Source organism: Tyto alba, unplaced genomic scaffold (genome assembly GCF_018691265.1).
Source record: "Tyto alba isolate M040663 unplaced genomic scaffold, T.alba_DEE_v4.0 Super-Scaffold_21, whole genome shotgun sequence".
NCBI classification, from domain to species: domain Eukaryota; kingdom Metazoa; phylum Chordata; class Aves; order Strigiformes; family Tytonidae; genus Tyto; species Tyto alba.
In genome coordinates, this window is record NW_024881295.1 from 22,129,324 (window position 1) to 22,156,980 (window position 27,657).

At 45.4% G+C, this 27,657-nt stretch overlaps 1 protein-coding gene across 1 annotated transcript in view; it reads left to right on the forward strand.

Moving 5' to 3' along the window:
• Positions 1-2,176: 2,176 nt before the first annotated feature.
• Positions 2,177-27,657, forward strand: part of TBXAS1 (thromboxane A synthase 1) — a 243,562-nt gene continuing 218,081 nt past the window's right edge. Inside the window, 3 exon segments of the mRNA XM_042795265.1 lie at positions 2,177-2,330; positions 3,564-3,647; positions 16,088-16,278. Of these exon segments, the coding sequence (XP_042651199.1) occupies positions 16,181-16,278 (98 nt within the window). The 5' untranslated portion in view covers positions 2,177-2,330; positions 3,564-3,647; positions 16,088-16,180.

Here is a 27,657-nt window from a genome sequence, read left to right on the forward strand (position 1 = left end):
TAAGTAATAATCCTCTGTATTCACAAAGCAGTTCTCTTACAGCTCAATTTTAGTAAGAGATACTGTTTCAGTCAACCAAATGTTACAGAGTTCAGAACAAAAAAAGAAAACAAACATAGCTCCACTCTTAGTGCATTAAGATCTTGGGCAGCAATCCACTCCAGCTTTTCCATGTCTCTGCTTTAATACAGGCATTCTTGATGTAAATTGCATGCCATTGATTAATAGATCTTCTATCAATTGAACTTGAAGTCAAAAGAACTTTCTTTTTTTCTTTTTTTCTTCCCCCCCCCCCCCCCCCCCCCCCTTTTTCTAAACCTGCATTAAAAAAGATTATTCAGAAATCCTGGAATGAAAAGTGCTAGGTCAAAACTCACATTTTTTTTCTAGCAAGTCTATGAAAACTTACTTTTAAAAGTCACATACTGTAGAATCTCAATTATCCCGGAAGGCTTATCTGGGTTATGGCTTAAGCACGCTATTCATGTGCCGCCAGCTTGCTCTAGAAGTACCAGACGAGCCGTAGTGCCTTGCAAAGCAGCCGAACCCTTTCTGGGGCCGGACGGGGTCCAGAGGCAGCTCGGTGGCTTGACTGGGGCGAAGCCCTGCAGCCGCTCGCCGCTCCCCCGCCGAGCCGGGCCGTGCCCCCGCGCTGCCAGCCCCGCCGCGGCGCGGCTCCGCGCCCGTCCTGGCAGGGCTCGGGCTCTGCCTCCGCATCACGACCCAGGCTCGGGGAAGTCTTCCTCGTGTAGGAGCATCGCCGTAGGGCTGCGCGGAGCCAGCTGTGGCCTGGCGCTCTGCAGAAGCCATGAAGGCTTCGTGGGTACCACCTCTCCGTGCACTAGAACCTCCTGCGTCCCTCGTGTGTTACTATTTTCCACTACCTAGGACCTTCCTTCTACTCTTCGCCTTATCTAAAAGGACCTGTTTCTATATCCGTGAGCTTAGTACCTACCGGTCTTGGAAGAACTTCTCTGACTCATCGTACTTCAACACTGTTCACATTTTTGATGCATATGCAATTAATTTGGGCAAAACTTTAAAGCTTTGACTATACTCTGGACAGATTATGAACTTTATGTTCTCCATGAAGTGTTGTTAAAACTTGCTACTCACAAGGACTAATTACTAAGAGGAGGTTCTACTCTGAAAGGAGAGCTTTCTCTCCTCTGCACAGCTTTCCTCTCAGTGTCAGAAAAGCAAACGTTCCCAGCTAGGCAAACAGGGCCATGCTCCCAAAGGCTCTTTTGTGGGTCTCATGGCATTTAGTGTTCCTATTGATCTCCCAAGTTTAGGACAGCAGCAACTGTGTGAGAAACTTCACTTCCAGTTTTCAAAAGAAAGGCCTAGCTTTTGGGAAGTGATGCCTAAATAAAGGCTCAAACACAAAGTGAAAAAGAACATGCAGTTTAGGCTCACGTTGCGCAAGTCCCTCAGTTCAGGTGAAGGTGGCTTGTGGACTGCAAGCCCAAATGGTGCAAACCGTTGGAAGCAGTATTAGTGTGAAATACATGTCCAGCGCAGAAGAGGGGAGTTGTGCAAGTGAAGCTACTCTGCAGCAACTCCCACTGTGGATAAACCCTTAATTACATCTAAATATCACCATTAATAGGACATAGTTATCATTTCTAGAGGCCTCAAATTTCTGGAACAGCTGGAGTATGAGATTCAATTGCATTCCCTTCAGTGGAGGATACAGTTAAGTATGGGCACGTTTGTAGGCTTGAGGCCAGTCATTAACTAATTAGTGTATGGGAACAGCTAAGTTTTTCCCATCTGATTTTGCGAAGTTATTTGGCAATACTTGCTTATAAGCCTTTTTTTCCCCTATTCCTTCACAGCAAGCCAAACCCCCACCTGAATCAGAAAGAGCGTTGTGATTAACTTCCCATTTTCCACCCACTGTACACCAAAATGTTTGCTGAGTTTTTGCCTTTTTATACAGAACTACATAGATAAATATTTTTTTTTTTAAATATATTTAATATGTTTCAGAGCGTTTGTTTCCTTTGCAGCCCTGAAAAGCCGCCCCTCCCAGAAAGGGCATGTCGGCGGGCGGGTGGTGTTGCCCCGGAGGAACTACAACCCCCAGAGTGCGTGGCGCGGCGGCAGCCCGGGGGGGGACAAGGTCGGCGGGGCGCGGGGCCTTCTGGGAGTTGTAGTCCCGAGGCCTCTGCCGGGCTGCGGGGCCGAGGGCAGCTCTCCAAGCACCTGTGTGGTTTGGGGGGGGGGGGATGCCGCTCCCCGCCGCTCCCCTCGGGGTGTGCCAAGCAGCTCCCTGCCGGCAGCCCACCCGGAACCCGTGGAGGAGGCACGGGGGAGAGCTGGAGGTAAGGACCTGCTAGTGTTTGCTGGGGAGCTGGCGGAGGAGAGGGGGGGGGTGGGGGGGGGTGTTGTAAATCCCGTTGCCCCCTCCCCAGCCCCCCTCGGTGGGAGGCTTTGCCACGCGGTGCCCGTGGCACATCGCTGGGTTTGGGGTGGCTTGTGGGAAGCGCTGCAGCAGCCTGCCCTCGGCCCCTGCGGGTGCTCGGGAGCGCGGCTGTTGGCTCCCTTATGTGAAGGTGGGCGGGAACAAACAGCCCTTCAATCTTAGAAGAAGGTAGGGGGGGAAATCCCACTCCCCACAGCGACTGGAAATATTTCTCTAGTGAATACGACTGGTTTAACATCCAGCTTCTTGCCGAATTTAAGCTTGCTTGCTTTTTTTTTTTTTTTTTTTTTTTTTTTTTTTCCTGGCAAGTTGACTTTCTGGGTCTTGGTAGGGAGAAATAGCCAAATACAAATTTTGCACAAGTGGCTTCAAGAGCCTTTGCCTGCGCACGTTTCCTTATTCCAATATTTCTGCTGTTTGCTGAACTGGAGGGAACTGTAAGTCTCAGGCTGTGGAGATCACTACAGTGAAAATCCGTGGAAATGCTTCAGTTTCATCCTGCTGCTTAATAAAACAGAGCAGTGGTCAGGATAGCACAGGGACGAGAAACAGCTCTGTGTGCTTCATGGGTCAGGTAAAACACTCCTGAACGTTTTGGCTGTGATTCTCTGAGAAGCAGGCATCTGGGAAACTCTTCCAGCCTTGCTGTTGGTCCTTACGCCTGAGTGTAAATTTGCCGGAGTTTTGGGAAATACTTTGCACAAGGACACTCTGCGGGTCTGCCAGGGCTGAGCGTACATCAGCTGGTGATTCCCAATGCGCAGGGACTGCCCGCAGTGTCACGGTTATGCCGTGATGGTTCTTCCCTACAAATAGTTTATTAATTATGCTGAAGACTGCAGATTTGCTATGTGCACGGCTTACGCCCGGTGACGCTGGTTCTCAGCTACTGCTTCTGGGGTGGGACAGCAAGCAGCGGGCACACTGAAGACCGTGGGAGCAGAGTGGGAGTTTTTATCCAAGGCTACTGATGCAAGACCCTATTTAAACGAAAAAGGTGGAAGCAAAGACAGGAGTCAGCCCTAGTAAAGGCCTCACCCAAGAGAAGATGCGAAAGGCAGTTTTCAGTTCTGCTGGGAATTGTGTTGCCCTTTTAATGGTAATAAGGTAGCTTTGATGTTAATCTCCACAGATGCCGCCAAATGCTGAACAGATCTGGACAATGAGGCGATTCCCTTCCTGCTCGGAGACTTGGCACCTCTGGGTCAGCACGGAGGTACAGCTTTTGGGCACGTTGGGTTTGGCACTGGGGGCACCGGGGCTGCTGGTGTGTGGAAGGGTGGAAAGCAGAAAGCTAACGCGCAGGTGTCCTTCATAAATCAAGCATGCAGAAATGCTAAGCACAGTGCCCTCGAATGGTTACCCGCGGGGAGGGGATATACAGCTATAATGAGGATGCTACAGCAAGTGTTAGAGGTAGTGGATAGAAGTGGTAAACTTTCTGCCAACTAATCCACGGCCTTAAAAACCAGAGCAACTGTAACGGGAGGGAAGGGCTCGTGGGCTGCTTTTCACTTGAAGTTTTTCATACACCTCATAGACTTTTGATGTATCGGATGTTCTCACCGTTTACAGAATCAGTGACACTGCTAATGTGTATGCGATAGAAAATAATTTATGGGGGCGTCTGAATCTGAAAGCATTCCCTACACGTTCAAGAAACTTTCCCAAGTGTGTTTTGCACGGATATAAACAATGGGGACCATATCTGCATGCAGCCTTGCTGAGTTTTGGCTGTCTCTCCGTGCGCTGACACCACGTACGCCAGCTTCACCCCAGTGGTGGGAGCCACTGCTGGACCGGCCCCTCTGCCTCCAGAGCAGCCGCACGGCCGGGGATGCCACCGAAACCCGGGGCAGGGCAGGTGCCCAAGGAGGAGGACGGTGGTGGTGGGACCTCCTGTGGCACTGGGCCCCGTGCGGGAGCAGCAGGAGCAGCGGTGGGTGCCTCTCCCCGCTCCCTCCTGGAGGTGAGGGCTGTGCCAGCAAAATGCCTGGGGCTCCCTGCTCCGCCTGTCCCCAGCTGCCACAGGCTGCAGCGCCTGAAACAGGCAGGGCTTTCCCTGTTTACCCAACGTCAGCGTGCCTCCCAAAAAGCAATGTTGTCGGTTTTGTTTTCCTTTCCTCGTACGTATCAGAAGTCAAACAGCGTGATGTGGCTAATGGGATTATATTGACACACCTCTGCTGTTGCTATTAATATCTGAAGAAATTCCCAAATGCCACAGCCCCAATGGTATTACAGTTGCCTGCCCGTTTTTCTCCTGCCAAACAGATTGGGGTCTTTTCATGTTAGCAAGTCCAGTGATTGCTAGTCCAAATTTTGTTCCTTGGTAGTGTTAAGAAGCTAGAGACCAGACTATATAAAGAAAAGAATATACAGAGAATATCAATTTTTGCAATGTTGATTTCAATTTCATTTGAACAGTATCCAAATAGCCAATTTTTTATTTTTTTTTTTTTTTTAAAAGGGGGTTAACAGGGTTTGGAAGGGTTGTGTCTTTTTCTTGCTGACTGTAGAAACGGAACCTACCCTTTTGAAAAAAGTGCATTCAGAATCCAACCTGGTGCACAGGCTACTAAATTTCAATTGCTGTTTTTATGTCATTATTGCAATTGCAGTAGCTCTGTAAAAGACAAGAAAAAAGGTTGCGCTTTCCACTTTGAGCTCTTTCCATCCTCTACTTTTACAGCAAAGGTTACCCTGAGCAGTGTGTACATCTGTCTGTTCTAAGTGCAGAAATACATATTATTCATACCTTGTCAATGTGTATGCTGGAAAACAGAAGCTGAATTTATAGCTATATTTCCTCTCTGCCGGGGCTTTTAGAGTTGAGTGTTTCAGTGTTTCCATTATAAACCCCCGTTTTCTGAGGTTTATAACAGTCTTGGAGAGCGTGGCGGTCTTGAGCCGTAATAGAAAGCATGTAATGTTGCATTTACAATACAGCTGTAACTGCACATTAAGGAGTGTAATCTTCTCAGTGTACTCACAATGCTCCAGTAAGGTTAATTGGAGTTACATACACTAAGAGAAAAACCATGTTTTACTCTTGGAGTTGGTGCTCTCCATCCGGAGAGCTGAGACCATCACACGGGGACAGCGTGCCACGACCTGCACCAGACTTACAAAAATGCCTCTGCTTGCTACGCCATTAAAACACCCGTGTGCATCTACAAGGGCCCCTCTCAGCACCTGCTTTCCTCCTTTGATGCCTCACTGCTTTACGGACTTGGCCGAGGGAAACCGAGGTAAAGGTGACTGGAAGAAACTAGATTTTGTCGAATGCACGGTGAGGCTTTTGTCCTGTGTGGTGTCTCTGCCGTTTCTACCCTCGGCTTCTAGTCCTGTATAAATGGAGAACCCATCTTCTCCAGTTCCAGTCAGCTTACTCCATCTGGCATCTCGCATTCCTGTGTCCCTTTGCTTATGAATAGAAGGTAAATGAATTACAATTCATCGTAAGATCCCACTGTCCCTGGGCTGGCTGAAGCAGTCCCAGCTCCTTTGCCGTGCAGCTGGGTGGTTGCTGGCTTCCCTAGGTAGCCTGGCCGGCCCCAGGCAGAGCAGGGGCTCTGCGGGAGAAAGCGCTGGGTGCACGGGGGGCACTCGCCCGACAGGTCTGGCGCTCCCAGGTGCAGCTCTTCCCATGCACCCCGTTTAAAGTTCTGCTGGTGGCAGGGCCGGGCCGGAGGTCCCGCTGTGCCAGCTGTGTTGCTGTGCCAGCTGTGTTGCTGTGCCAGCTGTGTTGCTGCGCCAGCTGTGTTGCTGCTGTGTGAGCGTAACCGCCAGAGCTGGGCGAGAGGGACGTGTCCGCGGGGGGTGGTGTTCTGAGGCGGCGTGGATACTTTAAAGCGGGCGGTGTGGAAGAAGGGCTGAAGTTAAAAGTGGACAGTCGCCAGGGCTGCTGGCCGTGCTCGTACGGGAGTCGGTTTATTGCAATTGCTCACTTGAGCTTGTTGGATTTGATCGGCTGGAGGTAACGAAAGCAGCATCATGTTCAGAGTAGAAAGAAACTTCTAAGAATTGTTTTTAACCCCCCCCCCCCAAGACTCTCGGAGCTCGAAGACTTTGTTAGTCTCTGTGGCAAATACAAAGCAGTTCTCTCAGATTGTCACAGAGCCGTGGTTTTCCACGAACCTTAGCTCTGATCAGCAGCCAGTCAAAAGATAAAGTATGACGGCTAAAAGTTTTGTTCCATGGATTATTATTTTTTTTTAATTTATTTCAGTGAAACTGAGAAGGATACATGTTTAACTTTTGCATTCGCCCAGCCACAGTCTAGGGTTGTGCTTATCTGCCACTTGGTAGAAGACAGCAGAAGGTAGGGAGGAGGTAGGAGGCTGTGAACTTTAGGCTCAGGTCCCATTTACGCTTCAGTCTGAGAAAGCACGTTAACATGACTGTCAGCAGGGTTGAAATCTTGTTGAGACTAAGTTCTCCTCGCTGTTTCAGCTCACACGCCACATTATTTAGTCTTCCACTTAACCTCTCTTCCCATGGCTAACAGGTCAGCTTATTGAGTTCACGTGCTTTTGCAAGTATTACTAACCTCAAGCATTCAGAAATCACTAATTTACTCTCAGATTCCTGAGGCTCCAGGAAAAACATGCATTTTTTTTTAATTGAGCAATTAAAATAGTTTAATTAGTATTTTAGCCCTGATCATTTGAGTTTCACAGCTCTGGAATGTTTTTTTCCTTGCTTTGATGTCTTGACTGTCTTTGCCCCCAGTAAAACCTGTATTTGTCAAAATTGCACAAAGAACTAGTGTTCTGGAAAAAACTTGAGCTAAGCCAAGACTTGCAGTAAGAACTTGAGATTTGGAAATGCTGGTTTTGCGATTGTGTAAGTTTGTTTTTTCACTTTCTCTTTTTTATGCCCTCTCACCAGCTATGTATGTCCCTGCTACAATTTATCTGCTGAGAATGAGAGAGCTGAAGGGATTTCTGATTTGGTCAATTAGCGTACAAATGGTCAGCAGAAAGGACTGCAGCAAAAAAGCAATGAATGGGAGAGCACAAAGGGCTGAACTGGAGTAAGGCCATCTGTATGTTACATGTGCTCTTCTGCAGCATGTAAGGGGCTGCAATTTGCATGTTAGTTATCCGTGCTCCCTTTCATATGGGTAAGGTGGCCTTTGGGAATATTGGGCGCGATCTACCAAGAATTATGCATCATGTGATGCATAAATTTAGGCAGTGAATATCCTGTGGATAGGGTCGTGAGTGAAGATAAGGCTTTTTAATGTACTTTATATTGTGTCCCTTCATTTGCCCCACAGTGTGAAGGTGCTCTATGTCTTCTTGTCACAGCTCTGCATGTCCCAGTGCCCCGTACGTTTTGTGTTCTTACTGCCATCTGAAAATATCTGGCATGATCGTTCACACTGCAGTTATTGTAATTTTGAAATATTTATCGTGGGGAACATTTTCAAAGGCAAGAGAGGCAACAGGGCACCAACCTGTCTCGGCCTGTCTTCAGGGGTCAGAGCAGCATTGCCCAGCCCTGCACCCCGTGTTCTCCAGGAGAACTTCCCGTGTCCTGGGAAGGGATGTTTCTGCAGCCTGAGAGAGGGGCTCTGTGGATGCCACTAAAGAATTGCTGAAGACCTGGGATCGGTCCTCAGTGATGGCCTTGAACTGTCAGGTTGAGTCTCTTTGCAGTCATACTGACTTTCTACGTGTGGATGCAGACTAATAGCTTCTGACTTCTTGAAGTATGAAAACCGTTACTGGGGCAATGGTATTAGTCAGACTTGCTTGATTTTGACCTTTTTTTTTCCTTTGTGCCAGTTTATCATTTCTTCTGCGCTGAGACTAGATGGTGGCAGTGCCGGAGTTGTAACCCCTGTCCTGCGTTTGGCATGTTTGTATTGTCTAGTACATTGCACATTCTTTTGCTCTTTCTTTTTGCTATCTTATTCATCTCAGAGCGATAATTGCATCCAATCCCTCTGATTTTAGTCAATTAGAGATAAAGCATAAAGGCAGAGCTGATACAGCTCACAGTTCCCAGGAGGAACCCGATTCTACTGTTCTTGTCAGCCTGAAGGCCATAACCCATGGGGACATTCTGCAGTCACAGCCGTGGGGCTTCCTCTGGAAGCGTGTGCTATTTAAAAAGCAGTGGTGGGCTTCGCGTGAAGAATGCTTCTTTACCTCGTCTGAGGTTCAAGGTTTTTGAGGATTTTGGTGCCTTTGTCATTTTGAGTTCTGACATGGTATTGGTAAATGTTTTCTACGAGCGAATTTACTCTTTCAAATATCCTACTCCCACGCATATGGCATTATCTTTTTACCCCTCCCAGGCCTCGGTACGGAGCCTGTCAGGTGCCTGGGGGAACCACCGTTAATTGTCCCGACTGGCCTCACCTGAGACCTCCCACCTACACACTCTGCCCATGGGCCCCACTGAAGGTTGGGTCTAGGGTTTCGGTTTCTGACTTGGCCCCTTGGGCGACCCCTCGTCCTGGCTCCCCCCCTTAGGTGCTGATGGACCCTGTTGCCCCCCGCCCCCCACGTCCAGCCTGGTGGGCCTGCACCCCTTGCTGAGGGCCGGTTGGCGTGGGGTTGCCCTCAGCTCCCATCCCACCCCCCGGCAGCCCATCTCCGGGCCATGGTGTGCAGGCGGCTGGTGGTCCGTATCACCAACCTGGCGCTTTTGAAAGAGGAACTGAGCAGCGCGTTCACCCAGCTTTTGGCTTGTCCTTTTCACAAGCAGAATGCAGGGCAGATGACTGCGGCTGTCCTCCCGTGACAGGATGGTCGGATCTGCCTCTTCTTGGCTGCTATTCTCCCCTTTGACTTTTCTATTTGTTCTTCAACTCCCCTCCTCCCTGTAGGGCAACTTGGAGGATGCAGTGGCCAGGGCTTCTCCAGCTGGCAACCCAGGAGCCATCGCACCGCTCCGTGCAGTGCCAACTGCTGTGGCTAATTGCCTCCAAGGTGCCTGACCCCCTTCCAAGGAGGCTGCGTGTAATCTTTCTCTGAAGAAATCTCTTTGTATCGTATTAAAAGGATTCCACAATGAAATTATCGAACTGCAAACTGGAGAGGCAAGGTGGGGAATGTAGTAGCTAGAGAGAGCATACGGAGCTTTCAAAATATTTCTGTTCATTGGGGAAAACCAGTGTTCTACATTTGCAAAGTCCAGAAAAGGTCTGGGCTTTATCTGTGTTGGTGTCAATCCCACGAGCTAATGGATGAAGGAGAAGTTGACGAGCACAGTTTAGTTAAGTTATAGTAAAAAGTGCTTCTGTTAAGTTTTTCACAGTTCTTTTGACCTGTGGTCCAGTATTGAAACACAGTTTGGAGAATTCAAGCCTCGAGTTTGCTCTCTAGAGTAGCTTTTCAATCAAACAAAGAAGGTTAGGTATTTTTCATGGTGTTTAAAAACTGAACTACACAGAAAAAATTATAACTTACTGGTTCTTACCATGATATTGTTACAAAGGCAAACGTTTATATGGCTCTGCAACCACAAGACTAGTCTAGGCAGGGTTCTTTGGCTTTTGCTGTCAATGTGGAGCTATTGATCCATGAACATAAATCCTTATTTATCTCCAGTCAAGTTTATAGGACAATGAAATTATAGGATTTCTTGAATCAATCAATGTTTCTAAAGCAAGCTATAGAAATATAAACAAGTTACCGATTATTTAATAAAGTAAATTTGCTTAGAAATGCCTGGCCATGGGCAGCAGATGTTACATTAATTTCTGCTTTCTCTGGAATTTCACTGGGGCTGCAAGATCTTAATGTCACTATTAGCAAAGGTAACTTTATTTTAGAAACTCATTCCAAGCTCTCACAGCAAGAGGAAGAAACTGTCATTCCTTTTGACCACAAAATCTGTGCTATTTCTAAGTGGAGTTCTTTGAAATAACTAGGATATCTCACAGCTTGTTGCTTTAGAGGAGACTTAGTATAGCAGCACTACATTTAGTTAGCATAATGAGTTTTTCAGCTTCTGTGATATTGACTGAGTTTGAAGTACGATAACTTTTAGTTAGCTAAGATTAAATTTGTTAGTAAGGCACAAGTCTGCACAATATTTTAGCTTTCCTAGAATTTTAAGCTGAGTTCCTGTTTTCTGAGAAGTGTTTAGGTTAATGTGATCAAGGTTCTGACCTGGTGAAACAATTTAAGTGTAAAAGTGTGTCTTTCTGTTTCTCGGTAGGAAGTGTCATGAAAGAGGCTTCCTCAGCATGGTTTCACAGTTGCCATGTTTGCCTTTTGAGATCCAGTTCACTGGTGTGATTTTATTCAAGGTGGCTCAAGAATCTTCCATGAGCTCATGGTGTCCTTTCGGTGATCCTGTCCGTTTTGAAAGCAGAGCAGGATCTTTATAAGAGGACTCCGATGCCTTGGTGGTCTGTCTGTTGAGTAGTTTGTCACAGTTTATCGTGCAGGAGTACAAAATCATCTGATTAATCTGCTTGGTCAGTCCTTGAACAGGAATAGTAATAATGAAGTCACAGAGGGCCACTGTAAATCCCTCTATTCCAATACATTAATATGCCCAGTACTTTGGCTATTAAGGTTATTTTAAATATAAAGAATCTCTCTGTGAAATGTGCTTTTGATATTTTTGATTGGTCTACCTTAAAGATATTAAGAATTAATTTTGGCTTTGGAAAGGTTTTTGTCTTTAAGATAAATTAATATCATATATACTTACACAGTTTTGTACACGGGCTTTGTTAAAGCTTATACATAAACCAGTCTCTGATTAATCTCTTTTTTTTTTTTTTTTTTTTTAAGCTGTTCTGTGATATTTCATTTGCATTATTTTGTGGCTAAGCTCTCTATATAACAGAATTTCGCTGATCTGAAGACTATGCTACAAATTTCTATAGAGATGAACTGCTGTAAAATTAAAATTTAACACCTTTCTAGACTTCCTTCATCTATCATAAAGTTAGTGTGGCTCAGCCTTAATTAGATTATTATAGGCCTAAAACATACGAGGTAGAATAGTGTGAGAGGAGTTGAATTTGGTCATTATCAAGAGTGTGTGGTTAGTCTAGCTGGTGTAGTCATTAGCCTCTGAAATACACGAGACTACATTTTCTATTTGATATGCTTTGAAGACAGGTCAAAATCCTTAACATGATTTAGGTCCACTGAGAAGGTCTATAATCCTGCTTTTTAATAAGCTCTATATTTCATGTCAGAATGATACCTGTGTATGTCAAGCATTGCTGAAGCTCATTGCCACACCTGTATTCATTTTGAAGTTGAAATGCATTGTTTTGGAAGAGCATTTACAGCAAATATTCTTGGAGTCACAGCAGTCAGGGCTTTAAGGCACGAAGGCTTCCTGGAAAACCCGGGTGCTGGGTTGTTTTTTTTTTTCTTTTTTCTGCTTCAGTTGAGGAAGAATTCAACTTCTCAGACTTTAAATGCTATCACATACTTCCCTTTTCAATATTTACTGCTGCGAACATGCACACAAGCTGAAGCTCTGGCTGTTGGGGATTGAAGTGCTTCTGTTCTGTAGGTCTGCCGTTTGCTGGGGAGCTCCAAGGCTGCAGCTCTGGCCGTGCTGGGGAAGGAAGGATGAGATGGCTGTCTTGAGTCTAAATTTGTGTTGAACTTCGTTGTTGTTGAGGTTTGTGTTGAGCAAGGTGGTGATGGATGGCTTTTACTTGCTATGGAAGAGGAGAGCTTGGATGGCAGCAGCTCAAAGAGCTGGGACCCTTGGTAGATGCAATCTTGGTGGAAGCCTTGTGGAGGCAAATGCAGGCTGGGCTGCTGACTCACCCTGGTCTGACAGGAAAAGGCTCCCTTCCACTTCTGCTTGTCTCTGGCTTCCTCCAGCATGTGATTAGTGAGGACTTCCTATCCGGCTCTGTAGATCTTTGAGACCATTATCATAATCAGTCTGACCAGAGTGGCTCCACAAAAAGAACTGGGAGGTTGGTGAATATCGGTGCTGTTAACAAGTTAATTAGGATGGCATTTCTCACGGAAAGGACCTGTAAAGAGAGATGCAGGACTGGCAAATAGCCTGTTTGCATTGCTGACTGCAGCCTTTCCCCCCAGCCCACAAAGCACCATGTGGGTTTTTGTGACTCTTCAGGGAGCTGAGATCCTTAACGCTGGGATAACTGGGGGTGTGTGGGTCTGCAGTTAGGAGCGCCCGGGTGGGTTTTTAGAGTCCATGCCACATGCCCCTTCTTAATGGTTGGAGGTGCTCAGTTAAAACTCTTCAAGAAACAGGTGCCAACGCTTAAAAAACAAGACAAAAAGAACCCCCCAACATCAACAACAGAAAAGGATGGTTGTTGTTGTTGGGAGCGTGATTGTATGTTCTCTTCCAAATTGGATGCTGATGTGAGAGCTTATTTTCTTCCATAATGCATGCGTTTTAAAACTATTCATCCCACCTACCTCCCAGTGTGACTGGGAAAAGACTCCAGTGCTTCTTAAAAAATAAGTGAGGTCTGTGCTTGACGCTGTGTTTGCTGATAGGAGTTTTGTCATTGACTTTAATAGGAGGGCATCAGTCTTCTACATGCAGAAAAATATGCCCTTTAATTAAAAAGCCAAGTAAATTAAAGCACAGTGAAATTGGAATGTTATTTCTTACCTTCTACACTTGTGGTGATTGGTTTAGTTTTTTTTAAGAGACTTTAATGCATATGGATTTTTTTTTTTTTTTTTTTTTTTCTTAAAGTCCCACAGGATAAATTGCTGGTTGGGATTGGCTTGTACCCACTGATTAATTCCTTGCGTCACTGTCTTCAATCTTGTTGCAGTTGTTCTTGGAGAACTTGGCAGCAGCAGCAAACTGGCAGAAATGTTATTGAGCCAGAATAGCAATAGCATTGTTAATACAATAAGCAAGGTTTTCTGTGAACTACTGTGCTATTCTGTGAAGCTGATGAGCTGGTTAACACCTTTTACTTATTCTGCAAGGATCTGAGGCTGGAAGAGAATTAATGCAGTTGTGAAGCACGGAGAACCAAAATAGCAGTGATTCAGTTAGAGTAGAGCCAAATCTTCGTAAAATTAAACTCCATTGTGTTAGAGACTTTACTTTTTTGATACCTATATTATTAACTTCTCTGATAAGAGCAGGAAATGTAATACAGTGGTATTGGAGAAGCCTTGCACATTAAATCTAAGCTATTATCTTGGGGTTGTATGAGAAGAAGCCACTCTTCATCTGGTGTGTTATGGGAATCAGATGATGCAGAATTTCTATTTCCTGAGGATACCATATAATTCACAAAACTAGTTTTTGGGGTAGCTTTGATTTCCTTAACTTTCAATATGTTGTTTGGAGTAGGTGGAAGGCTGCAGTACATATATGGGTATTTCTAATTTCATAAGCAACAAACAATACCAGACAGTTCAGCGAATTTTGTCATGGGCAAGAGTGTTTACTTGCAAGCTGCTGCTGCTGCTGCTGCTGTAATCCTGAAAATTTTTTTGAGAATGGCATTTTGGTAAATTTGTGTGTAACAGGTTGATGCTCTTCTCTCATAGAAGTGATTCAAGGTTTGCTGTCTGGTTGACCTTTCTAATTGGACTGGATCACATGCTTGAACCAGGATTGAGATTTGCGGGCAGGAAGAAAGCTGAGGAATTCAGCTTTCAGATGCGTTCAGATGACTGACAGCATTCAGATTACTGATGTCATCTACCTGGACTTGTGCAAAGCTTTTGAGACTGTCCCACACAGCATCTTTGTCTCTAAATTGGAGAGACATGGATCCGATGGACGGATCACTCAGTGCATGAGGAACTGGCTGGATGGTCAGTCAACCGCCCAGTGGCCAAGTGGCGAGCGGTGATGAGTGCCATTCTTCACTGGCCACTGCTGGGGCCGGTGCTGCTTAACAGCTTTGCTGGTGACACTGACAGTGGGATCCAGGGCACTCTCAGCAAGTTTGCTGATGAGACCGAGCTGTGTGGTGAGGTCAACACGCTGGAGGGCAGGGATGCCGTCCCAAGGGACCGTGGCAGGCTGGAGAGGTGGGACCGTGCAAGCCTCATGCAGTTCAACGAGGCCAAGTGCAATGTCTTGCACATGAGTCGAGGCAATCCCAAACACAGATCCAGGCTGGGCGATGAGTGGATTGAGAGCAGCCCTGCGGAGAAGGACTTGGGAGTAGTAATGGATGGAAAACTGTGAGCCAGCAAGGTGTGCTCACTGCCCAGAAAGCCAACCGTGTCCTGGGCTGCAGCAAGTGTGGGCAGCAGGGCGAGGGGGGGGATTCAGCCCCTCTGCTCTGCTCTCCTGAGACCCCACCCAGAGTACGGCATTCAGCTCCGGGGCCCGCAGTATAATAATGACATGGACATGATCAGGTGTGCCCAGAGGGGGCCACGGAGATGCTGGGGGGGCTGGAGCAGCTTCCCTGGGAGGCCGGGCTGAGAGAGTTGGGGGGTTCAGCCTGGAGAAGAGAAGGGTCCAGGGAGCCCTTCGAGCGGCCTCCCAGGGCTTAAAGGGGGGGCAGGAGAGGTGGGGAGGGACTCTGGGTCAGGAGGTGCCGGGACAGGATGAGAGGTAATGGTTTTAAACTGAAAGAGGGGAGATTTAGATTAGATATAAGGAAGAAATTCTCCCCCATGCGGGGGGTGAGGCGCTGGCCCAGGGTGCCCAGAGCAGCTGTGGCTGCCCCCTCCCTGGGAGGGTTCAAGGCCAGGTTGGACGGGGCTTCGAGGAACCTGGTCTAGTGGAAGGGGTCCCTGCCCGGGGCAGGGGGTTTGAAACTATATAATCTTTAAGGTTTTTTCCAACCCACACCATTCTATGATTCTGTGATTAATATTCTACGGACAAACCATTTGCTGAGCTGCAAGTCTAAGCCCGACTGTTCATGTGCAGGTTGTTCAAGGGAGTGTGACAGCTTGGCCGTGCCACAATGCAGAGATGGTAGATGTGGCCATATTGATGTTAACCCTGATACTAGAAATACAGTGCAGGGATAGCCAAAGTATCTCCAGAGGGGCTGACTGATGGTACCTCCAAGGGAACCACTGCATTGAGTGGTACTCCTGAACCGGGGGTGGTAGAGCCAAACAGCGCTGGCTGTGTGGACTGGTCAGTGTGACAGATGCTGACTTATGGACCCTCCTGTTATAGTTAAGTTTTTCTGCTCGTTAGTTTCTCTTTCTATGTATGTGTTCCAGTAGTCACATTAGAGGAGATTTCCTCTAACTTCTCTTTTTATTTGTGATAATTTTAAGTTTACTTTGTTCTGTGCTTTTAGGGCATAACCAGTTTGGAGATTATGTGGTAATGAAATTTTATGTTGCAGAAATGCTCTATTTTTATTACTTCAGAGAATGCCACTGTTTGTACACCAGGGCACCCCTGAAGGGTCTTTATATTCTTCTTCTGTGATCTGTACCACGGTCAGGCTCTCTCTTCCTCTTTTTTTCCCTACACTTTCCCCAGTTTCCCATATTTGATGTCTAAAAACCTATTCAACAGCACTCATGTCTCAAGCGGTGGGTATGTAAATATTTACCGGCATGACAGTCAACAACGGTGGGTGGGGGGAAATTGCTACATCCTACCATTCAGGGAACCTTCAAGTTCTCTCTCAGAGTGTGCAGTCGATGAGAACAGGAAAGGTTTGCAGTTTGTATTTGACTTGATGTGTTTTTTGCTCTCTTGGTTCCTGTTTTGTTGCAGATGACATTCATATAGCTGTAGAAGGCTTTATCAGCTCTTGCAGAGACTTTCCCCTGCACACACCACTCGAGGCTGGAGCTGTAGTGGAGGAAAATGGAGCCTGTAGATCTCCTGGCATTTGCCTCTATAGAAATGAATAGTACAGCGGTCACCCTGGCTTTGCTGGCTGTCTTCCTGGTCCTGCTGTATTGGTAAGTGATAACGATGATACGGGCTGCATATCAGGCACAAAGCCTGCCGAAGCTCCCCAGCATCTATAGAGTCTTTTATTCATAAGGGGAAACTGGAAGATAATTGGCTAGAAGTGACATGGAGGGGGGAGTTGGTTTGGCTGCAGAGGTTAAAATAAATACTCAGGAAACTCGTGATGCATTTTAGAGAATTCTCTCCTTGCAATATTTTCTCGTGAGTGCTTTACCAACAAACTGCTATCAAAAAAAACTGCCCTCAAAATTAAGAACTTATTACTGTTGGTTTCTTATTCATTTCTGTAGGCAGCAAGAACATTGTTGGTGGTCAGAAATAAACAAAGTCTTTGTTTGACCTCCTGTCTGTACTATGCTGCACACTTGTCCCTTGCCAGCTTTCTTGGCTTAAGTGTACAGACGCTTTAACTGTTGCTTGAATTTCCTCTCCTGTTCTTTCCACACTGAGTAGTGGATACAAATCAGAGTAACAGCAGCCCTAATGGTTAGCACAGTAGGCATTGCAGTGAGCTGTGCTGAAATGAAAAACCCATCCCGTCCAGATAATTTATTCCAGACATTAATTCAGCTGAACCGGGTGTGCTTTTCTGACTGTTTTTCTTGAATACCTGTTCAAATCCTGCCTTCTAGTCAACCAATGCTTTTTATCATTCATATGTGTGTTCAAGAAAACGTTTCAGGGACAGCGGTAGAGAAAGAATCTCTGACAAAACCCCAAAGCTGATCTAGAAGAGAATAATGATAGCACCATGAGTTTAGCACAGCTGTTGTAGCAGTGTAAATGATAGATCACTTCTGCACATATTTCTTCATTCTTTGACCCTGTTGAGCTTTGTTCAACTTCCTTCTGTGTCAAGGGAGGGTCTAGAGAGACTAAAAGAGTCAAGTCAAGCCTGTTTCTTATGTGCATTGCCATATCAAATAGGTGGGTTAGCCTGCTTTCGTAATAAGATCTGCCCAAATCATAACTGTCCAAGTTTTACTTCCTTTGAATTTTACTGGGGAAAAGAATGGGGGCACCAGATCTTTCAGTAAAACCGCACTGTTTAGCTGCTGACCTGTGCAACTGTGTGAGCTGAGGGGGGTGCGAGGGAGGGCAGAGGCACATCCACCCTTCGGAAACGCAGCAGCTCGGCTGCTGGGATCAGGCGCCTGTGAAGCGGCTGGAAGAGCCTGATGCTTCCACGCAGTACATGTTCTGTCTCTGAAGACACAGAACTGCTCCGTGTAAACGTAGGTACGTTCTGGTGCACGCTTCTCCAGAGCCTCATTTTCTGTCTCCCTTTAAAGACGGCTGTTCCTCCCCTTGAAGCGAAGCCGTGGCAGCTTAGCGCAGAATTTGGTCTTGCCGTAAACAAGCCCAGCTCTAATTGCAGACTGATGTCAGAGTTAAACCAGGCTCCTGGCTGTGGATAGTCAGCTGCTGAACTGAGTGCCTACCATATAAGTTTCAAAAAGTCCAATTTAGTAGCGAGGTGGGAAATTGCCTTACAGTAGAGTTACACTATTCAGTGTTTCTCCTCTGCTGGCTGAAGGGGAGTTCTGTGAAAGCATCAGGTAAAGGAAGCTGGAGCTTTCTATGGGAAAGTGTTTCGTACTTGTACCCACTAGTGGTTATTACTAACCAATCTTGTTGATCTACAGATACAGGTTGATTTTAAGCAGCTTATTAAATACAGGTGCCTGTAGGTCACTCCTCCAATGAGAAGCTGGTGTTTCTTAAACTTGCAATGAAATATGCTGGGCAACATCTGTGGGCTATTGGTAGGCTTGCCTGGAGGCTAAGCTATTCAGATCCATTTATTTCAGTAAAATGCGGTGACCGAACCGGTAAGGTTAATGGCTTGAAGCACATCTGCAAGTGTGGTAGTTGTTGCTCAAACCTGTCAACTTATTCATTTGAGAGTCTATTTTTTATAAATTCTTTTTATACTGCATGTCTATTTAAACAAATAAGTAAAACCCGATGCGTGCTCACAGCTTCCTTTATTCATGGCTGAGGAATTATTTAAAGAGTATATAAAGGTCCCTAATTCTAGAGAATGTTTTTGTTACAATCATGTTGCATACCCAATTGTCTGGCTCTTCTAGGAGTCAGAGAACACAACCGTTATGTATGGCAGGAGTAATAATAAAGTAATAACTCTTCAAGTTCCTTTGACGCTTTCATTCTAAGCCTCACTCTCATTTTTTAATAAATTCTGAATTCTTTTTTTTTCTAGCTTTTTCTGCCAGCATTGTATCTTTTCAGAAGGGCAGTCATGGGGGAACAGAGGAATGAATATTTGCTCTTGTAAATTTTGTTATGGTAGTAGCTTATGATTAATCGGGGTCACATTGTGTCAACTGTTGTGTGGGTGCAAAGAGGCAGTTTGTCCACCGTGTTGTCTGTAAAGGGCTTACAGGCTAAACAGAAGGCAGCTGCAGGTAGAGAAAAGAGTCAATAGATCTAATGCACACTAGAATAGCAACACGGTGATGGAAACTGTTGTGTTATTGAGCTATTTCCTTAGCATGGGTTTTGTGGATGGGGGTACTTGGTGGTTTAAATGACAGCCTTGAGCTGCTGCCCATCGGCTCAGCCTCCGCTACTGTTAACATGTGTGTTGTAAGGCCAGCTGTGATTTATCACAGTTCAGCTGGCAGGTGGTATCTTGCTAAATTGTGATAAGACCAATCTCTTCACATTTTTGGGTAAGGTGAGGTCATGTGAAAAAGGGAGAGAAGCGAGGGTTGATTGGGAAAGGGAGGAGAGACTGTAGCTGCATAAAAATAAACTTCTAGAGAAGATATCGGTTTTGGGAGGATGATTTGATAATTTTTTTTTTAGACTGTTATTTGTGGTACAATGAAGATCATCAGTACCTCTTTATAACAAATCCTCTAATAGCACATCTCTGATTTCTCATGTGTTGTCATCAGTGTAATATGAAGGTGATGCTTGTAGTGTATTGTGTCAATTTTGGATCAGTGGAAAATTCAGCAACTATAATCTTTCAGTGTTTGTCTTCCACATGACCTTAAGTCAGCTATAAGGAGAAGCTTTTTAAGGTGGGTGATTTAATGTTGGGAGTAGAAAGAACAGAGAAGCTTTTGGGTACATAGTCTCTTCATATTGGAAATGGAAAGAACAAACCTGAGGTTGCTTTTTTTGGTAATCTGTTAATTTAGCAGGCTGCTCGAGCCTGCATGCTGTCCCCCATTCCGGAAGGATTTATTTGTCTGCTACTCTTCCCATTCTTCGTACTTGCTCTCAGTAGGTCAAAGTCTCTCCTTGCAGACCTCGTATCATGGATTCTTCAATGGCTGTTCCTACCTCACTACTATTGTGAGAGGCAATGACATTACTGCTTTACTGACCGCAGAAAGGCATACTATGGCTAAATACATAAAATTTGGTAATACCAGTGGCACAACACTGAGATCTCTTAAAAAATCTCTTGTCTATGTCTCTCCCACCTCCTGTGATTTCTACCACCTCCTGTGATTTCTACTAGCCAAACTGATTATCAGAGCAGTTTCTTTTAAGGGCACTTTCCTTCTCAGTTGCAAGGACTGTTGTCTCTATTTACTTAATCTCTGTGAATCTCCGTTTTTTTTTTTCAGGCATGAAATAAAAATAAACACTTCAGGGAGGAATGAGGTTAACATTTACAAATCCCAGTGATATTCTCTATTGAAAAATACATTAGTATATCCATGCAACATATTGTTCATTTTCACTTCAAACATACACTGGGTTGGGTATCCCATGCTTGGCTGTAGCTGCAAACATTGCTTTGTGTCTTTCTTTTTGCTGTCTGTGAAGATGTTTGATAAAATGAAAGCAGGAGTTTATCTTGCTTTAAAGTTTAATGTACCATAAGCTTAGCATTATAAAGAAGCTGTCACAGCATTCAGATACCTGTGTTCAAACTGGTTTATCAACCCCTTGTCTAAACAAACCTGGGTTTTTTTAGAAACATGGGGGTTGGCTGGGAGGTGTTTGTTTATGTTTGTAAGATACACGTCTAATTGCATGCTTTCAAACATAGCAAAATGTATATTAGCGGTGTTCTCGTCTGTTTCTGAAAAGCTAAATCATTCAGAAGGATGCCATTTTTACATTGAAGTAATATTAATGATCACTTGTGTTACAGAAACATATAGAGAGATTGAGAGATTTGAATTCCACCGGATCTAGATACCGTCCACCCATTGCATAACAAGTCAATCCCAACCCAAAGCATTTGCAGTCTCTGATCAAAAAGAATGAAAACTAAATTTGATGTTTTTTTCCTTCTGGCCTTAATCCTAGACATTTGCATACACTTAGATGCAGGAGATGCTTAAGACATGGGGGACAACATGTGTTAAGAGTTCATCAGTTGGTACTGTACCTGTACTAGACCACATCAGAAATTAATCTCAGGACAGGTATTATCTTGATACAGGTGACTTCAATACTATTGCTCATTTGGCATTACTTTACATCTGTGGTTTTGGAAAGGGCTCTGAAAGATAAAGTTTAGAGATAATCTGTCTCCAAATAAAATTTCATTCTGGTTTTGCAGAACGGGCTTGAGTTAGGCAAAACTGAGATTGAACAGATCTCAGATATTTTATTTTTCTAAATCTAGATCTTGCACCATTTTTTACTCCTCAGAAAATCAGTATTTAAAAAGGATGTTTGATTGCTAGAGCTCTAGGCTTATGTTTTGAGTGCAGGCATAGCGTGAGCAGGTCATTCTCCCTGATGTATCCAGATAACGCTTCTGGACAGACCCAGTATCAGGCAGTACAAAACTGGTGCTTTCTGGAAAGTACAAAATTTCCCTTTCTGGAAGGAACGCCCGACCTCTTCCAGGTGTCAGGGCTGCCATCAGAGGCGCGGGGCTGCAAGGACGGCTGTGGCTGGAAGCAGGCCTGGGTACGGAGCATCAACAGCCACCCGCAGAGATGCCCAGCTCTGCCCTCCCTCGCGTGGAGCTCATCGAGCTGGGCTGTTCAGGGAGGCATCCCAGCCCTCGGGTGTTAAAGCACGCGTGTTTCCCTGGCTGCCAGGAAGCACAGCTCGGCCGTCGGCGAGCGCTCGGGGGCCGGTGCTGCTCAGCTCCACCGCCTCGCACATCCCTCCCCCAGCAGCGTCCGGCCTCGCGCCCGGCGCTGACGTCGCGGCCCCTGTTGAGTCCTGCCCCGTTACAGCCCTGCAGCTTCTCAGCCTGCAGTGAACCCTGCAGGGTCAGAAGGCAGGGAACTTTGGGGGTTTTATATTCTGTTAACCCCAGCTCGTTTTGGTTTGGTTGGTTGGTTGGTTGGTTGGTTGTTTTTTTTCCCCCTAAAATGGCCATTATGTCAGTGGAAGTCATTCTGCTTCCCTCCCCTTCATTCACATGTCCCATTCTGAAAGCTAGAAGGATCTGACTCAACAGGAAACATCAACATACTGCTGTTGATGACAGAAAAAACTAACAGATTCTGAATTGCCTTTGTCACGCGGCTTTACATCAGGCAAATCTGGAATTCCCACTAATGTGTCAAACATAATTTGATCCCACAGCTGTGCAATATATGGCCTCGTCTTTGAGCTAAATCAAACATCTCTAGGTGAGCCTGAGAAGGAGCAGAGTAAGCTACTGAATTATAATTTGGAAAAGTGCCACACCACAAATGGCTAAATGCTTTCTTTCTCTGAAAAAAAAAATAGATTTGATCATGCAGAATGAAGTTCACTCAGTGCCCTGATTATGCTGCTTTTGGTAAACAAAGTCCTCTCTTTTATTTTTTTTTGGGGGGGGGGAGGGGAAGATGTAGAACAGTTTTCCATTATCACTTTTGCAGCTTCAGAGTTAAATTCTCTGGGATGTCCTCAGAGGCTGTTATAACACCTTGGTTATCCTGACAAACGTAGCTCAGCCTCTAGTGCTGTGCAGCTTTGGTTTTGCTTTCTTGCACTTTGCAAAACGCAGAGGCCTGATCAAGTTTGTTGTTTTGGTTTGGTTTTGTTTTTTTTTATTTTTTGTGTTTGTTCGTTTATTTATTATTTTAGAAATTACCTCCCCAGCCATGTTTATTTGAAGACCCTCAAGTGCTTTCTGGTTTTATTTTGCTTTCGTGAAGGTGCGTTTTACCCTAACAACTCTGTGTAAAGGAGTAAATCTCCAGCCTATTCATTCCTCCTGGTCTTTGTCTTCCCCTAAGCCTTTCCTTGCCTTTTCTCATAAATTCACTCAAACACAGTTTGTTTTTAGTGCATGGAGATTATAGCATTAATAGCATGTTAAGGTAGACCTACAGGGATGGGTTAGCTGCCTTTCACAAACCAGGTATATTTGCCTACTTTCTGGCTTTGTCTCCAGATGTAGTGTCCAGGGCAGCATGCTGCAAAGCTGGCTAAAGCTCACAAATGCCACCAGGAGCTGGACACAGGCCTTGAGCAATCCCATTTCTGCTTTCCCTTCCTGCAGGGCTTGAAATGAGCTGGGTCTGGTCTGGACTGGGTTGCACAGGACGGAGAGATTGGCAAGGAGGGGAGTTACTCTGGCTTCTCCATCAGGAAGCTTCTTCCAGGGCGTCTTCTCTGGAGCTTCACTAAGCTATTCTGGACGAGCAGTTTGGTTTTAACTTCTGATCTGCTGTTTGCCTTGGGGCAGGTTGCTTTGTTTGTCTTGGGGATATTCAGGCACCTAGAAAACTAATTTTGGGTGCTCTGAATTAGCTTCCAGGAGCTCCTGCCTCCATCTACTGACTGTATTAGGAACGTGAGGAATTTAACGCGCTGCTCTTGGTGCACTAAATGCAACTTAAATTAGATGATGAGAGAAGGCAATGTAAACAGCCTCCTTAAAGAGAAGGCTCTGCCTGGGTGAGCAGTGGGGCACTCTGTCCCATTGTGCAGGGGCTGTCTCTTGCTGGGTCTGTGCATTTAATTGCCAGGCTCAGAGGAGCCTCTCAGGACTGCTGTAATTCCTCTGAACAGTGCCCTGAACTCTGCTCTGCCCGGAACCCCAGGGGAGCATACTGGCAGTTCCTGTGGCTGCCCTGCACTGGGGTGACCAGTTGTGCGTCCTCATGTGCTCCAAGGGGCGAGGACTTGTCGCTCCACATCTTCCAGTGTCCTGCCAGCCTGGCTGCGCTCCTCTTAAATGGAAAGTTGAATCAGTTGAGCAGCTTTGACAGGTGAGACTTCCTCAGAGTGCTGAAAAGTAAATCCGTGTTCTCCCTTCTCTTGTCTCCTTCCCATCATTGAAAGAAAGTCGCCTATGTTCTTCTTCACTCCTTTTTCTCTTTGCATCAGGTTTCGCAATAACTGTTCGGTGTGTTTTGTCCTCATTGCTGGCTCACCGGTAATTAGTGCTTCTGATTGCCATTCTTTCCTCTTCGATAGGAAGATTTTGCACAGTATTTAATGGAGCTATCTGAAAAATATTTTAAAATAAAATATTGACGTAGTATTGAGAGATCATTTTTTATCAGTTCCCCTTGACATACCCGAAACCTTTAGATGGGTTTTTCTATCGGTTATTTCCCTAGGTTTGTTTTTGGCTTCTCTCCCTGTTGAAAACACAGTTTACCATTCCATGAGCTCAGTGTGTGCTAACTGCTGAGAAACAGCCAGAAGAAAGAGCTCAAAGTATTTTCTGGCTTGGGTCTGGAAATGCATTTGTTTCACTTTCACAGGAATAGTGGAGGAGCTTGAGAGAATGATGTTCAGTATCTGTCTCTTCATCCCCTTGCTTTATGTGCCATTGCTTGCACCGATGAGGATTTCTTTTACATTCTGCTTTTTTATTTTACATGTATTTTCTATGGCTGGAGTGACTGTGCAGGTCAATAGGGACATTAGAGTTTTAATACAGGGGTCATGCAGCACGCGGTAGATCCTTCGTATCCATTCCTCTGGTAGTTTCTTCCCTGTCCAGTCCCTTCTTTCATGGTTCTGCAGAACCTGTGGGGTTATTGGGGGAGCTTATTAAGGAAGAAATAAGCAAGGGAGAGGGCAAGATCTGTTACATTAGCTTGTTTCTTGGATCAGAAAAGAAGCTGGATGCCCAGCAATGGCTGGAGAAGGACTAGGAAGAATGAGTGGGCACAGAAGGATGAGACTCTGTGTGAACCTGAAGTGGGTCATTACAGATTGAGGTCAAGTGTGTTTGGGAAAGTTGAGGCTGGAGGAAAGGAGCTGAGCTGAGCTGGATGTTGGGAGTAGGGGGTGGGACAGTGGCTGTATGCTTGTGTTGACAAAGTGAAGTCTGCTTCCTTCAAAAGAATAGTTCCTTTCAGATAGTAGAAACCTTGTGATACTTGCTGGGGGTTGAGGGGTACAGGAAGGATGAAAAAGCAGTGGACTTTAGAGGAGATGGGCAATTGGTAACTGTATGATCACCAGCTCCTGCTGTATGAATGCTCTTGGATGAGAACTACTGGCAGAGTTTTGAACCTGTAACCCTAATTATTCTTTTAACTTATTCAGTAGCAATAAATCTGATGTAATCTGTGCATGCATGTTTGTGGTTTCTCATCCAAAAAGCTCCAAAGAGCTTTTATGTAAACACCCTCTCAGTAGAGCTATAACAAGATGAAGAGGTCGTTGAGGCACGTGGTTTGAAATGTGGGAAAGACATGAAATATAGCCACCCTGGGAGAGGAAGGAGCAGCTAAAGAATCTTCCATGTGTTGCATGCTAGCATGAGGAACAGAAAGACTGATGGTGGTCAAGAATGCAAAGGCCATCTTCCAAATCTTAAAATATCAATGTGATCTTCTTGCTCTCCGAAGACTTTAACGAACCTCAATTTTAAGATTTTCTGAAATACTCATCATGGGTTGAGGTGCAGCAGTAACTCTAAGAGAGACCTCACTATAGGCTTGATGGTAGGAAAACTGAGAAGCTGTATGTTTATGTAAAAATAGACTTCAGTGCGTAAAACACTAATGTTCTGGATTGTTTCATGTCACTGAAAGTTATGATGTATTGCACCCAGCATGGGACTCTGGGTTGCCCAAATATTTTCTCAATAGCCAGCCAGGTCACACCTCTGGCCAAGTGAGAGACAGCACAGCTTTAAGAAGAGAAAACATGTCTCGGTGGTTCCAAAAAATACTTCACATCCACGCTGCAGCTAGTGGGACGGGGCTCATCTGGAGTGACGTTCAGCAGCCTTCACTTCTAGATCTGTGTCTGGCTTGATATCTCTCATGTCCTCTTAAGAGCTAAGAATAGGTGGTGCAAAAATAAAGGATCCTCAGTTTTGTGATAAGCGTTCCTAGCTATGGCAACAAACCTTGAGCCTTTCAGATCTGAGAAGAATAGTATTTTAAATTTGTCTACCAGGAAGTTTTAGACTTCAGGTCATTTCTCACAGTTCGGACACCATCCTCAGTAGTAAAGTTTTTAAACTTTAGAAAGTTAAAATTATTACCAGTAGTTAAGTATTTAGTGGTTTCACAATTTATTTTCTTTCCTGAGATACGACTTCTGGTTAATATAAATGGCAATGCTATCAACTTGAGTGGAAATCCAGCTGTCTGGTGTTCTCCTAGGACACAAAGCCTTGTTACTGAAAGAAAGAGACTGTCATATTTTGGGTGTCTGGCACAGAGGAGTGAGGAATCTCCCCAGAGCAAGGCTGCAGAGGGAGCCTGGAATATCAGCTGTGGGCACAAGATGGTGGAAGGACCGTAAGAGTCTGTGCCTTTGCAGACCATGCATCTTGTAAGGGCTGGCGTATTTACAGTGTAAGGATGTTCATCCCACCAGGACTCAGGCTGGGTGGGAATTGAGACTTGGGATATGAATAGTTTGTCCCCCAACCTGCCTCCTCAGCTTTAGTAGAAGCAAGCTATTAACAAGCATGGTAAGGAGGCCCTCATTTCCATGATAGCTGGTGACTCAGTTCCTCTTGCAAGCCTTGACTGTCTCATTGATGGACATTTTTCTATTTAATTTTTGACATTGCTAGGGATTCTGTGCAGTAAAGCCTTTTCTCCCTCCTTTCCCCCCTTTTTATTTACGTTCCTGAGTGAGAGCATAGCCAAGCAGTGAGCTCAGTGCCATGAAAGCATTTTATATTTTGAGCAGAGATAAAAATCTCATTCCTTCTATAAACAAAACAAATCAACAGATGATGCCCAGGAGAACCATTTCTCTATAGCCATTTTCCTCCAGCTGCTTTCTATTCTGTGCAGCTTGCAATGCGCCATATGAAATACGCGTGTGCCTCTCTGTGTGTGCAAAACACAGGTTTCCTCCAGACAGTGGCAGCTCCATCATAAAAAAACCCTGCATTTTTTTCTTTTACAATGCTGTAATAATAAGATTACTAATAAAGTTGAGATGTCTGGTTGTTTAATAGCGTGTAGTTTAGCAATGCTAGAGATCTGCTGGAGGAGCTCTGCAGTCTCAGCTGCTGCGTCTTCACTCTGTATGGGCTTGGACTCTTGTCTGTGGGAGGATGAGGGGCAGAAATAATCTGAGTGAGTTTCAGTGCATCGTAAACGTGGCGGGAGATGAGGGTCCAGCCAAAACACTTGTTTGGAGTTTGCTGCCCTGGGGGTGCCTGCATGAGGCTCTGTGTCGGCGAGGAGCTCCTCTCTGGTGCTGCCGTGGCTTTGTGGCCGGGCACTTGCCTGTTGCAGGAATGAGCCCAGTGGAGGGCAAGGAGAAGTGGCCCCTTCAGCCTCTTAGAAGCCCTCGGTTGACGGCACTTCTTGCTTTCCTGCTTTTGTTTGGCCTTCTTGAACAGTTCAGAGGCTCGGGTGAATGGCCAAAAGCTGCAGTGGGGGGCATGAGACCCAGCGGCACCATGAAAGGAGATCAAGCGTGGGAAAGAGCAGGAGGTGCTGGATGAGAAGTTGGCAAATAATGTGCATGGCGAGGTGTCCCATGCTTGTGAATAGCTGCAGGTCAGCCCTTGGCAGAGGTGCAGCTGCAGATGTGTCTTATCTCTGCAGCATCTTTCTGCTCATTTCCCCTTCCTGAGATGTGCTTCTGTACAGGAGGAGGGTGGCTAAGCCAGATGTTTCTAAACTGAGGCCTGGGGGAGCAGTATTTATCCTTGCAGGGGCAGGGAAAGGTGATAAAACTTTGAGCATTGCTAGGTTAATGGACTGTTCTTTTGCCGTAAATAGTCAGTAGCCTCCGAGACGTGGAGGAACTTGGAGCTAGCAGGGGGCAGGAGGGCAGTAAAATTCGGCCACGCTTCTTCTGGTCATCTTGATAAAGTATGGTTTAGAACTGAAGGAAAATACTGTGGTTTCTCATCCAAAAAGCTCCTGAAAGCTTTTATGTAAGCGGCCTGTAATGTATGTGTACATGTATGTACACACATATGTATGCATTTCTACTTATACATAAATACATAGCAAGTGACTGAGAATAAATAG